At 43.7% G+C, this 14,406-nt stretch overlaps 1 protein-coding gene across 1 annotated transcript in view; it reads left to right on the top strand.

The window, feature by feature from the left end:
• The first annotated feature begins 5,747 nt into the window (after positions 1 to 5,747).
• Positions 5,748 to 14,406, top strand: part of PRKCH (protein kinase C eta) — a 216,606-nt gene continuing 207,947 nt past the window's right edge. The window contains exon 1 of the mRNA XM_045566057.1: positions 5,748 to 6,627. Within this exon, the coding sequence (XP_045422013.1) occupies positions 6,265 to 6,627 (363 nt within the window). The 5' untranslated portion in view covers positions 5,748 to 6,264. The remainder of the gene's footprint in view (positions 6,628 to 14,406) is intronic.

Here is a 14,406-nt window from a genome sequence, read left to right as displayed (position 1 = left end):
ATGCCCAATGACCAGAATAGAATTACTGATTGAACTGAGTGACCCACAGAACGCCATCAAGACGTGGGCAATACCCAATAAAGGGTGAGGAGAAAGATGCTATTAGAATAAAATAGTCATTTTCCTTTCACAGGTTTCTTCCACAAGCCATACAATCTAAAAACTTGTAGTTAATAACCACTTGGTTTGTTAATGGACCAGAACCAAACGAGTAAGTTTAATGGAACCACCTGACCATTAGCGATACTAGTAATAGGTTTAGAGAAAATGATTACTATTTGAAACCATATTCACATGCTTCTCTAACTAATGCTTTTTCAAAATGTCAAGAAAAAATATTTAAAATGAGGAATGAGAGTAGGTTCTGCATTCAGAATTTAAAAATGTTAAACTATTTTAGTTTGGAAAGGTATTTTTCCTTCATTTGCTGACACGCTACTTTAAGTTTTTATTACAGAAGTGGATACAAAGAAATGTCTGAGGTGACTATATGCAATCAGTTTTAGCTCCCCTAAACAATTTATCTCTTTCCTTTTATTGTATATAAAGTATTTTTTAATCCACAAAACTATAATTGGGCTTTTATAAATCTGTTTCTTAACAGAATGGCTGTTCCACACTACTGCTAGAAAGACACTAAAGTAATGTAAGAGATTTCAAATAAAAATATTCTAATGAGTGGATTCAACTAGGTGAGTTATGTCAAAAAATAAATTAGCCATGGGAGAGATTTCTGTTTGTTCTCTTTATGCACATAGAATATTTACCCTCACTCGATTTTTCTGTCAGAAAAGAGTGGCGGAGATGTTTTAGGGACTCGTTGCTGTTGATTGCCAGGCTGTCTAGGCATTTGTCAGTACAAAGTGTTACCAGCTTGACTGCTTTTTATGGGGGCATTACTTTTATGCCTGCTCCTTTGTTCTGATCTCAGTCCCTGGACTCTGTCTTACTTAAGTGCATTTTTCAGGCAAAACCTTCTTTTGACACAGCTCGAGGAAGGGGGAGAAGCGCTGCCCGTCTACTGGATCTGCCTGCCCCCTTAGGACTGCTCCCCCTTGGACTTCCTTTCCTTGATTTCCTCTCCCATGATGAGCTGCTCAGCCACTGACACCCTAACAGACTGATGTGTCAGGATGTCAGGCCCCTTTGGCTAACTGACGTCCTTATTACTCTGATCTCATGCCCCCACCCCATCACTGTGCCTCTTTTTTTCTCTCTAAGTCAGTGAAGATATTCCCTTTATCCATTGTGAAGTCCAGAAACTTCACGATGATGTATCTAGGTGTTTTGTTTTGCTTGCTCTCTCTGCCTAATATACTGCATCCTTTTCAATATGAGTCTAGTGTGTTTCTTCCATTCTGGGAAATGTTGCCCTATCTGTGAAATATCTTACTTTTTTTGTTCTTTTTGTCCCATAAGCAGGACATTGTGGCCCCCTTACTTAGATGTACCTTTGCATGTGTAGAAATGGATATGGAACGGCACTGCTAGGACTCCTGCCCTGCATACTGCTCTCTCCTGTCCGCTGAGAATGTCCCTCTTCTTTCCCCTTGTTCTCGGTGCACAGCAGTTGTTTTCAATCCTGCTATGCATTAGGATCATTCAGGGATGGGGCTTAGGTGTGCATTTTTCAAAAAATGGGTCAAATCTCAGCTCTATCATGTATTAACTATGTGATCCAATTCACTTAACCTTTCTGACCCTTGGTTTCCTTATTTGTGAAATAGAGATACTAGTAATGCTTACTTCATATGGCTGGCATGAGGATCAAATGAATGATGTTCATCAAGCACCTTGTTACAATGCTGTGGATGCTCAATAAATTATAATATGGAAGCCAAGGTAACAGCTGAAGTGTACCATGTACCCAGCAATATATGATTGCTTTATGTGAATTATTTTATCTTCAGAGCCCTTTAAAGTAAGTATGTTTATTATTTGTGTAATGCCCTTAGAACTGCTTTCATTTACCTGTGTTGTACTTCTATCCTTGGGTATACATATTTTATCTACTTATTAGCATATGTATTATTTCTTATCTGGTTTTTACATGTTATTTACTATTGTTTTTCTATGTTGTTTATCATATATAATTTTAATAAACACATAACATTCCATTTGGTTGCTATTCTGTAATTTATTTAACTATTTGACTATGGCTGGACATCTTCAGGCATAGAACCTATTTTACTTTGAAGCTCTTGATGTATACGGTCAAATTGCCCTCCAAAGCCTGTGCCATTTTATTGTAACATGGGGTAATTTTTGACCTGGCTGTGTTATTCTCTAAATTCTCTAATTCTATTTAATGGAATGGGGGTTGCATGAAATGTTCCTTAAGAAATTAGAAAAATGGCAGTAAATGGCAGTGATTCAGTCAGTCAAGCAACCAATCAATTAAAAAAGCATTTAGATAATGGACTAGGAATCGTATATAAGAGAAGTCCAAAGTTACAGTGTGACTAAGAAACAGTAACAGTGACAGTGGAAAAAAAAACCCTCTCTAGTCTTATAAAAGGACCTATAATACAGATTTTAAAACAGTCCATACAGATCTCTCTGCATTGCAACAGTTGCCTTTACCCACAAGCCCCTAGTGAGCAGGGTGGGGTGTGTGGAGAGAGGGGACTTCTTGCTCCTTTGTCTTCCTCAAAAGTCAGGGCCAGTCCTGGATAAAAGGTTTACATAGGAGAGGTTTGCATTGGTAGCCAGTTTCTTCCTACAGAGACCTTGTACTGTGTGCTGCCTCCTACCTCTTGTGTCCCCCGGAAGCCACCTCATGTCACATGACATAAGCTGGAGACAATCAAGATGCTGGGTAGTGACAATCCTTGTTCTACGGGGGCTGTTAATCTGGAAAGCTGGGAGGTTGGGGCTGCTGGTTCTCAGAACCACATATGGTCTCTCTCCTGGGTATCGCTCACCTGTGCTAAACAAACCCTCTTTCTGGTGATTCCATCTTCCTCCTCAGCTCTCTCTCCTTCCCATCCCAGCCAAACCTCTTGAAAGAGTGTCTATATTTATTTATTCTCTCTACTGCTTTATTTTTCACCCTAACCTACTCCAACAGGCTTCCACCCCCACCCCACTATTGAAACTGCCCAAAGATTACTAAGGACCATTGCCAACTCCACATGGCATTCTTTAGTCCTTGCCTACTTAATCCCTTAGCACCATTTGACTTAGCTGATGATTCCTCTCTGCTTGAAAACTTTTTGGTTGGTTTCCACAATACCTGGATTTTCTTTTACCTCCCTGGCTGCTGCCTCTCAATCCCCTTGCCTGCTTCTCCTCCACCCATAAATGTTGCAGTTGCTCTCTCCTAGGCCCTCTTCTCAAGCTACACTCTCCTCCTATCTTTTCCCACAACAGGGTCTCATCCACTCTTCTAGCTTTGATTACTCTCTGTACACCAATGGCTCCTAAATTTGTGTCTTTAGCTCAGATGGCCCCTCTGAGGGTCACAATCTCATAGCCAATTTCCTATTTCAGATTTCCACTTATTATGTGTTAAAGGTGTATCAAACTTGACAAGTTCTGAACTCTTCATCAACCTCCACAAATCTCCTTTTCCCATGTTTCTTAACTTCCTAATGGCTCCCCAATCCACACAGTTGCTCACCCAGATTCTGCAAGTCATCCTTGATACTTTCCTCTTCCTCATTCCCTCCAATCCATCACCAAGACCTGCCAATTCTACCTCCTAAACGCTGCTCAAATTAACCTACTTATCTTCATCTCCACCACTACCCAAGTCTCAGCCACCATCTTCTCTCCTCTGGACTTTGGCAACAGCCTCTTAACTGGTCTCCCCACACTCATGCTGTTCCTCCCATCGATTCTCTGTACAGCTCCAGAGAGCGATTTTAAAACACAAATCTCATTGTGTCCTGGCTCTGCTTAACAACCTTCAGAAGCTTCCAGTAGCCCCTAGATAGTAACAAAAGACTTTTCCATGACCTACCAGTCTGGTCAGTGTGACCACCTTTTCAGGCTCATTTCAGCCACTCTCCTCTCACCTTCCTTGGCTCTAGCCACAGAGAGTCCTTTCTGTTCCCAGACAGGTCAAACCATCCCTTTTCTCAGGAACACTGAATCAGCGGATCCCTTTGCTCTTTGCTTCTTTGAGGGACGCTTCCCCAATCTCCCACCCAGGTTGCATCATCCCCTAGCACCTTGGGCTTTTCCTTCACTGCACCCTCTGCATGTGTCACCTTCTATTTGTCACTTCTTTTCCCTCTGGGGCTGTGAGCCCCAGGAGAGCAGGCACCCTGGCTGTCCTGCCCACTGCTCTGTCATCACTGCCCACCCTGGGGCCTGACCGGCACTGACAGGGTGAAGATGGAGTGTCTGGTGTTCCTCACATCCCAACCCCAGGGCAACTGTGCAGCCACCCACCATTTGGGGACTGTCTTCTTTTAGTGCCAAAGCCCAACAGCAGCAAATCCTTTAGTGGTTCGTAAATCCAGAGCTCAGCTCTTTGGAGGAGAGGGTGACAGACTTGATGCAAGCAGTCAATTTGACCTCTGCCCCTGGAGTGCTAGGGCCAGGCCGGAGCCCCCTGGATGTTTGAGAGCATGCTTTACAAGCCCCGCCTAAAGCTAGGGTGTCATTAGAGCGGGGAGCTGCATCCCTGTCCTGTTCTGGTCTCTAAGGAAGTTTTGGAGTTTTTAAGAAGGCTCTTTCCCACCCTACCCATTGTTCTTACTTGTTTTCATTCTACTGTGTGCAGTTGTTACTAGGGAGGCCTCCACTCACTCACGTGCAGTTGTTGAGAACTCAGTAAGAAAGCCCTGAAAAGGGCCCTGGAGGAGGGGCCTAGAAAGATGAACCTGCTCCAAGGGAACCTGTATAGCAAGACAGAAGTAATTAAGTATCTTAAGAACTGGCCTAGGCTTTATGGGAAGCAAATTGGTTGTGGCTGGCCCTCAGGGAGCAAGCTTTGCCATAGAACACTGAAGACTGAAAGATCCTCTCAGGGCACAAAAACTGTAGGAGCCCCGAGGTGGGAGGCATCAGAAGGCTGCCCACTCTGACTGGCAAACACAACAACGTGGAGTGTTCCTAGAAGACGCGATTTCTTCCCCGTATGAGCGTCGGGGACAGTGCGTGTGTGTGCACATTTTCTGCCCTTGCCATGCAGGGCTGGGTGGACCAGGAACCACCGCAGAGGAAGAGACTTATTACGTCTTGGCCATGTCTGTCCCCTGAAGAACCGACCTTTCTTGCTCTTTATGCAACAAGACACACCTCTCGGAGGAAGGAGGTGGACAGATTTCCATCAGTAGTAGTGCCCTATTATTAATAAAACCACACACACACACACACACACTCAGCTGTGTAATTACCCTCTGCAGGAAAGGCACACAAACAGGATGCGCTGGAACTGACCCCGGGATGAGCCAGCCAGGGTCACCAGCCCACCGCGGAGGCTGGGAGAGAGGGTGCGGGCGACTCTTAGCTGCACAGGTTCTTTGCTGCTCTTCCTCCTCAGCATCCTCCCGTCCTTCCAGCACCCCCGCCCCCAGTCCCCCAGGCCAATTTCCCGTGCCTCAGGTGTTTGCTAGGGCCGGGCCACGAACCCTTCCCTTTCTGCACAGCGCGTGGGGTAGCGCACGGCCAGACCCCCCGGGCAGGGCGGTGCAGGCGGGAGGGCGCGCGGGCACCCATCCCCCCGCAGGGCCGGCCTGGGGCCGCGCGCCACGCCCCGGGGTCCGGAAGGCGCGGGAGCCGGCGCAGGGTTCTGAGAACTTGGAGCCTGGCGGCGCGCGGTTCTCGCCGGGGATGCCGCGGCAGCTGCTTCCTGGTTTGCAGCTCGCCGAGGGGGGGAGAGCGTGAGCCCGTGGAGGCGGGGGCAGGAGGAGAGGCAGGAGGAGGCGGGGAAGAGACGCTTGGGGCCGGAGCTAACCGGACGGGTCGCTCCGGCTCTCCGGGGAGAGGAGCTACCTGGCCCTGGAGAAGGGGCGAGTCCCGCGCGAGCCCCCGGGAAGCGCCGCGCGCCCCAAAGGGTCGATCGGGCTTCCCCGGCCCGCAGAGGGCTCGGCGCCGGGCTCCCCTCCTTTCCACCTCGGGAGGAAGGGAAGGAGGGGAGGGGAAGGTCCCACAGAGGAGGCAGAATGGCCGGTCGAGGGGGGCTTGGACGCTGCTTTTCCCCAGAGCGGTCTCGTCTCCTGCGGCTCCCGCGAGGGCTGGCCTGAGCCGGGACTCCCCGCTCTCCCGCTGCGAGTCAGCGCGGCCCCCCGGGGCCGGGGCAGCGGCGCCGGCATGTCGTCTGGCACTATGAAGTTCAATGGCTATTTGAGGGTCCGCATCGGCGAGGCCGTGGGGCTGCAGCCCACACGCTGGTCCCTGCGCCACTCGCTCTTCAAGAAGGGCCACCAGCTGCTGGACCCCTACCTGACGGTGAGCGTGGACCAGGTGCGCGTGGGTCAGACTAGTACCAAGCAGAAGACCAACAAACCCACGTACAACGAGGAGTTCTGCGCTAACGTCACCGACGGCGGCCACCTTGAGCTGGCCGTTTTCCACGAGACGCCCCTGGGCTACGACCACTTCGTGGCCAACTGCACCCTGCAATTCCAGGAGCTGCTGCGCACGGCCGGCGCCTCGGACACCTTTGAGGGCTGGGTAAGTAGCAATGCGCCCTCCCCTTTGTGGCCATTTAACCCCTTCTCCCCTTCCAGTTTTCAAAACTCGCCCTGGTCCCGCTTTCCCATCGCTCATGACTGAGGGAATTCCCTCCAGACTTTGGTCCTCGCCCAGGTGGCCGCGGAACCAGTGACGTGACCGCGGTGGGTGTGTGCTGGCGCAGGTGTGTCTCCAGGAAGCTGGCCTGGACACGATGCCCTTTCGGGACGGCGGCTCAGGCTAACGGGAAGGCGGGCAGGGGTCCGGGGCCGTCTCCCCAGTCCGCCCAGACTTTGCGTGAGGCACCCCAACTCCCAGCACGCGCGTAATACTCAGGAAGGGCAAGGAAGGGGTGATGTGAAAGTGATTTTTTGAGTGAAGTGCTTCAAGCGCTGCTTAGGAGAAAGCCGTACATTCTCGCGAGTATTATTCATAATATTTATGGATACGGGTTGGTTCAGCGTTTCAGACGTGCACACGTGTTTCGGCTTGCACATCCATTACATCCCAGAGGTACATGAGCTCCGTTGGCAGGGATCAGAGTGCCTGGGTCTGCATGTTGGCAAAGTGTTATTTAGCAGTTTTCTAAGGAGATGAAATTTACATATGTTTGCAAGTAACCAATCTGAGATGGGTGAGCCCTGCAATGGACGTTTTTGCTGCTGTTGATCTGTGAAGAGGCTGCGAGAGCTCCTCAGGAGGTTGTTTACTGCCCTCCCTCCCCCAGCACCTGCTGGTGTTGCTGTGGATTGGCATGTAGCTACCCTTCTTACTTCTCACTTGCCTCTGCTTCTCACATAGTGCCCATGAGGCAGAATTTCTGCTGTAAATAAATTAAAAATTGTAGAGCACTCCACACAGTGCTAAAAAGCTTTTGCTGCTTAATCCTCACACTGTCTTTGTGATACAGGTGTTGTTCCCACTTCGAGATGATGAAATGATAATTATACTCAAGTGGTTTGATTTGACAAAATGGAGTACGCTGGTTGAAGACTCTCAGGAGTTTAAGGGCTTGAAGTCTAGAGGGAGTCAGTTTTGAACCCAGAATGTGAATGGGCATTGAAAATCTATTTGAAATTTACAAGTGGTGGTGAATCATATGGATCACAATGAAGACTCATTTAGGTATTTATTTTGTATTTGGGAAATTGGTAATTTTACCATGTAGTCTCTAAAACTACAGACGGCTTGTGGATGTATCCCTTTTAAATAGAAGTAAAAAACCATAATGACTGTTTAACCTTAATCATCAAATTATATTGAGTTAATTTCCCTTCAGCCTAACTTACTTTGTGGAATTTAGAATTGGATTAGAGAGGAATGAGTAAAATACAGTTAGAGATTTACATTTATCCTGTGAATTTCTGGCTATGAAATAGAAATGAACGTAGGAATCTGAATGGAATTATTGAATTCCATCAGTGTCTGTTTAGGATTTAGATTGGGCAAAGCTCTAGAGGAACTGGGTTCTGAAGTATGATGCTGCAGTTTGGCAGTGACCATGAGAAGCATCTCTCCCTGCAGAAAGCCTAGACTGGTCCTTCTCACCCCTAGTCTGCACATTTGAATTACCTGAAGAGCTTTTATTAATCCCCACTTTTAAAGACTCTAGATAGGAATCTCTGGCTGTGGGACCCCATCATCACACTTTGAGGCTCCAGGTGATTCCAATGTACAGTCAAGGTTAGGAACCTGTGGCCTAAATGAAGACCAAGAGATGAGGACTACTTGGTGTCCAAGAAGCATTAAGTGTAGAAGATCCAGGTTACCTAAGTGAAGTGAAACAGAGCTGCCTATTTCCACTGGATGAATATATGTAAATTAAATTTCTGTATTTATATATTTATAATTATCTGACATAATTATACTTAAATGTTTAATATAACTCACTGATGGTGTTTTGGAAAACATGAGTTTTCGGTAGGATATGGTGAGCATTTAAATGACCTTGAAACCAGTGATTTGTCATGCCTTTATATTCAATTAGAAGGCAGAGTTTTTTTTTTCTTTTATAAGGTTCTGGGTATTTTGAAACTGTGAGGGTAGAGTAGATAGATTTGGCAGAGCGTTATTTCTTTTCTTTTTTTCTTTCTGTTAAGAAAATAATCTTGAGCAAATATTTGGGAATATATGGAATGCTTATTAATTAAATTATCCTTTACAGATCCAAAAGTGCTTTTGAAATTCAGGATTATGGAAGTACTTATCTTTGATATATTAAATTGAAATGTGTATTCAGACAGTTGTAAGTAGAATAATTGAATTCACTCCATAATAAATTTATGTGTGTTGCAAGTGCAACTACAGATTGCTGACTTTTAGAAAACCTAGCAACTTAGTTTTTGCTAGATCATGAGAAGAAGATCTAGCTGTAGGTTTATCTGTAAAACAGAAGATACTTTTACCATAAGAATAAAACAGAAAGTTTTATGGAAAACCTAGTTACCATCCTAGTGTTGAAGGAATGAATAATATTCCTCTAAGATGAGGAACAAGGCAAGGATGTCTGCTCTTCCCATTTCAGTTCAACACTGTATTAGAGGTCCTGGTCATTGCAATAAGGCAATTTTAAGAAATAAATTGCATACAGATTACAAAGGAAGAAGTAAAATTGTCTTTATTTGCAGACAAATGTTCTAGAAAATTCTAAGATGCCTACAAAAAGACTTTTAGAACCAATAAGTGAGTTTAGCTAGGTTGCAGAATCCAAATCAATATATAAAAATAAATTATGTTTTTATATACTAGCAGTGAACAATTTAAAACTGAAATTTAAAAATGTCATTTATAAGAGCATCAAAAATATGAAATTGGTGGCTCACTCCTGTAATCCTAGCACTCTGGGAGGCTGAGGCAGGAGGATCGCTCAAGGTCAGGAATTTGAGACCAGCATGAGCAAGAGCGAGACCCGTCTCTACTAAAAAATAGAAATTAACTGGACAACTAAAAATATATAGAAAAAGTTAGCCAGGCATGGTGGCGCGTGCCTGTAGTCCCAGCTACTTGAGAGCTGAGGCAGCAGGATTGCTTGAGCCTGGGAGTCTGAGGTTGCTGTGAGCTAGGCTGATGCCACGGCACTCTAGCCCGGGCAACAGAGTGAGACTCTGTCTCAAAAATAAATAAATGAATAAATAAAAGAAAAAAGCCTTGACCCTTACCTCACACCATACAAAAAAAATTAATTCAAAATGAATTATAGACCTCAATGTAAAAGTTTAACTGTAAAAGTTCTATAAGAAAACATAGAAGAAAATCTTAGTGACCTTGGGCTCAGCAAAATTTTTTTAGATAGGACACAAAAAGCCCCAACTATGAAGATTAATAAATTGGACTTTATGAACTAAAAACCTCCTTTTGTTTCTCAAAGAATGCTTAAAATAGTGAAAACACAAGCCACACACTAGGAGAAAATACCTGCAACATGCAAATCAGGCAATGAACTTATAACACGAATACATAAAAGAACTCTTATAACCCAATAATAATGAGAAAAATACCCAATTTAAAAATCGGTCAAATATTTGAATAGGTGCCTTTATGGCAAGTAGCACATTAAAAGATGCTCAAAATCGTTAGTAATTAAGGAAGTGCAAATTAAAATTAAAATGAGATATCAGTATGCTGCCACTGGAAAGGCTAAAGTTAATAAGACTGACCATACCAAGTGTTGGCAAGGAAGTAGAGCAACTGGAACTCTCATACACCACTACTGTTAGGTATGTAAAATGGTATAGTCATGTTGGAAAACAGTTTGGCAGTTTCTTAAAATATTAAACGCATAGCTGCCATATGACTTATCTACTCTTAAGTATTTACCAAGAGAAATGAAACCATTCATACAAAGGCTTATTCAGGATGTTCATAGCAGCTTTATTTGCAATAGCTCCCAAACTGGAACCAACTCAATGTCAATCAACAGAAGAATGTTTGGATAAATTGTGACTTATCCATACAAAGGAATACTACTCAACAATATAAAGAGATGAACTATTAATACATGCAAAAACATAGACAAATCTCAAAATAATTCTGCTGAGTGAAAGAAGCCAGACAAGAAAAGAGTCCATACTGTTTGATTCCATTTATGCAAAATTCTGGAAATGAAAACTAGTCTATAGTGGCAGGAAGCAGATGAGTGGTTGCTTGGATATGGGGAGTGGAGGTGAGGGGGAGGGATGGATTACCAAGGAGGCACAAGGAAACTTTTAGGGGACATGAATATATTCATAATTTTGATTGTGATGATAGTTTCACAGTTATATATAGTACATATGTCAAAGCTTATCAAATAGTTCATTTTAAGTATGTGCATGTTATTATATTGGCAATTGTACCTATAAAACTGTAGAAAAAATCAGTAAGGATTTACCATCCTTATTTTACTGAAGGCGTTAAATAAGATGCTAGTAAATGACAGAATTAGAGTTGAGCCAATCTGACTCTTGAAAAAACACAAAATCACAATAAAACAAATTAGTTTCAGATTTTTTGACACAATCCTATTTTCTAAATTATCTCTGTCAGTTTTTTCTGCTCCTTCTAGAACTTGTTTATTTTACATAATTTCTTGGGTTCCTTAAAACTGAAGGTTTGCGTAAGTTAAAACCTTGTTTTTTTCTTTCATATATTTGCTCTTGCTTTGCCAACTTTTCAAATGGCGGACCAGCAAATAATACTTAATGCAGAGCGCTGGGGACAGGCGGGATGCTGGAGAAGCTGGAGGCTGCGTCACGGGAAGACCTTGGCGCCCCTCAGGAAGGAAGGACCTGCTTGGCGGGATCCCAAGCTGTTTTCCTGGTTCAGCCCTCCTGAAGGCATTCTGTTCTCTGTAGCCCTGGAGGGCTGCTTTCAGTTCCTCAGGGAGGTACCTGTTTTGTAGTCCCATCAAGCAGCCAGGTCACCACTGGGCAGTCATTGATTATCTTTTCTCTTGATTCCTGGATCCAGGTGCATGAATGTACACCGTGCCAAAATTCTTCCAGATGCTCTACCTAGTGGTTCATTCTCTTTTGTACTTTGTAGTGCAGTTGTTTATTTGTCATGATTGACTATTTTTTCTTGAATCAATTGGTAAGGATTGTCTAACACTGACTGATGAACCCAAAGCATTTTAGGGGAAAAATATACTTTAGAATCTCTAGGGAGGTTTATTTTGGTGCACGTGAATTGTATTGGCTAACTGGTGTCTTCAATTTCATGGTAAGAAGAATTTTTGTGCAGTGAGACTGACTGCTTCTCATCATGCAGGTTGTGGCTCAGGTTTCTCCCCTCAGCATTTTCCTGGCCACGTTATTATCTTGTTATCCTTCATTGTACTCATCGTTCTCTGAGATCATTTTTTAATCAGCTTGCTTATTATCCTTTCCTCCTGTAGAGTATAAATGGCTTGAGACCGCCTCCCTTATTCACTGTTTTAACCCTAGCACCTTGAGCAGTGTCTGGTATATAGTAGGCACTAAATATTTGTCAAAAGAATAAACTTTTATGTGATTTGGGGGCAAGTAAAGTAAGTACTTGGAGAACATCTTTCCTTAAATACTCATCTTTCCAAAAGAAATAAATGAAATAATTGAAGAGTGACTAGATGACTAATATTCCTCTTTTATTTATTTAATGAAAAAATAAAATATTTTATTAGGCCTTTATTGACCTGAGTGATCTAAAGGGGCCAGGTCCACCAGATTCTAATTCTTTTTTTTTTTTAATTTTAGCATATTATGGGGGTCCAAAAGTTTAGGTTACATATGTTGCCCTTGCCTCCCCTCCTCTTTTAAATCAATCAGTGACATACCAATATGTGCCTGAAAGACTTGGCCAGATTTTTATGCGCTTTCAATGTGGTAATGGATTGAAAACCTTGTGTATGGAAAGTTCCCTGCTTTTGCTTCATTTGAAAAGACTATGATTTTTAAACCTGTAATATGTTATATCTCCCTTCACTTGTAATCTTCAAGCCCAACATGTGAAACTCAGGGCAGAAGCAAGAAATAAGCATTTAAAAGGTTGTATGTCAGCCTCGGAGAGGAATGAGGTTGGTGGGTGGAGCATGAATCATTTTATCTTATGCAACTCTTAGTGCAGTTTTGGTATCCAGCAAGTGTTTCGAATGGTGATTAGTGGTAATGGTAAAAGTGCAGCATATTTTTATGAGGTGGGTAACATTGACTTAGAGTAAGAGGGATGTCTTGGATTTTTGGTAGTCCTTTTTTTAATTTTATACAGTCAATTTTGTCCCCCTTTGAGCTGACTTCTTGGCTCTGTTTAAAGTATGTGATAAGAATGAAGCCTGTATGGAAACTCAGTCCCTGACCACTGCTTCCCACTCTTACCATTACTGTATCCAAAATGGTCTTTCTCAGTTGCTAAACTGATAGTCATTCCTTTACTTGAAACTCTTTGGTCATTTCCCGTTGCCCTACGATAAAAGCCCAAAGTCTTTAAATGGTTTGGGATATTCTCCATGATCTGGCCTTTTCTCGCCTTTCCCCAGCCCTGTTCTGTGCTGCAGTCACAGTGAGCATCTTTCAGTTCCTCAAAGGCCACACTTGACTTTGCTAATTCATGCCTGTGCTTTAAGTCTCATTGTAGACATCACTTACCAAGACATCGTTCCCTAACTTGCCCAGTCTGGGTTTGGTCCTTGTCCTCAGTGGCCTCTCAGCATCTTGACACCTCCTCCATTGCTAGCCTCCCCTCCATGCTGAAAGAATGTATGAGTGAATGGAAGTGTGGGATATTGGTCAAAGGGAGTGCAGTGTGTATATAGTATAGGTGATTGACTGAGATTCATCCCCTTCACACTTGTGGTAGCTACTCTAACAGACTATTTGAAGCGCCAAGCCCTAGGTGAGCACTCATTCACCACTGAGCATGTGCTATGTACCAGGCAGTGTGCTCTACCCTGGAAAGTCAGCTAAACAAGACAGACATGCCCCATGCCTTCACAGGTCTTGTAGCTCCGAAAGGGGAGATAGGTTAGGGATAAAAAACAAACCAAAACAGCCAGGAAATTACAGAAGTACTCAAATTCAGGTAAGCACCTGGTTTGGGGAGATCAGGATCATCTTCCTGGGGGAAAAACAGAGAGCTGACTTTTAAGGACCCAGCACAGATAGCCACAGCCTGGTACAGGTACATAACTGTGAAAAGTCTTTCCTCAAAAGAAGAAGAGGAACTTTTGACCTGATGATGTTTCCTGGAGAGACATCACAGATGTCCTTTTGAAAGGTAAATGTTGCTGATCCACAGGAATGTTTCCATCTTTGGAAAGTTTGGGAGGGAACTAAGTTTTGATGCCTGTGAACCAATGACCTGCAGAAACTTTTGACTCCCAAAGGCAGAAGGCAGTAACGCTGTATTTGAACCATCAAATCCCTTAAGTTTTGTGTAGATCATAAAAGAATCATAGATGTTGAAGCAGGAGGATCAACTAGTTCAGAACAACAACAGCAAAAAGCCTGATAGCTCTTAGGCCCACAGACATTCTGCAGGTATATTCATTTGGCACAGATGTTTTTTGACATTGAAATGAAAGGCATTTAGTGCTGTGGTGCTCCAGTTTGCCACAGACCCCACCACTCCCTATTATAAACCAGCCTTCTTGACTCATTACCTGCTTCGTCCTGGGAGGTTTTTGAGTTTGTGACACCATAGTTCAAGCCTTTGTGTTCAGAATATGGAACCAAAGCTCCAGCCAAAGCATTGCTGTTGCCCCAGCTCACAGGAAGTGTGATACACAGACACACACATTTAATATCTACACATATGTCTATAAGAAAT

This window comes from Lemur catta, chromosome 1 (assembly GCF_020740605.2).
Source record: "Lemur catta isolate mLemCat1 chromosome 1, mLemCat1.pri, whole genome shotgun sequence".
NCBI lineage: Eukaryota > Metazoa > Chordata > Mammalia > Primates > Lemuridae > Lemur > Lemur catta.
The sequence above is the reverse complement of the archived record's forward strand: the minus strand, read 5'-3'. Positions and strand labels throughout refer to the sequence as shown.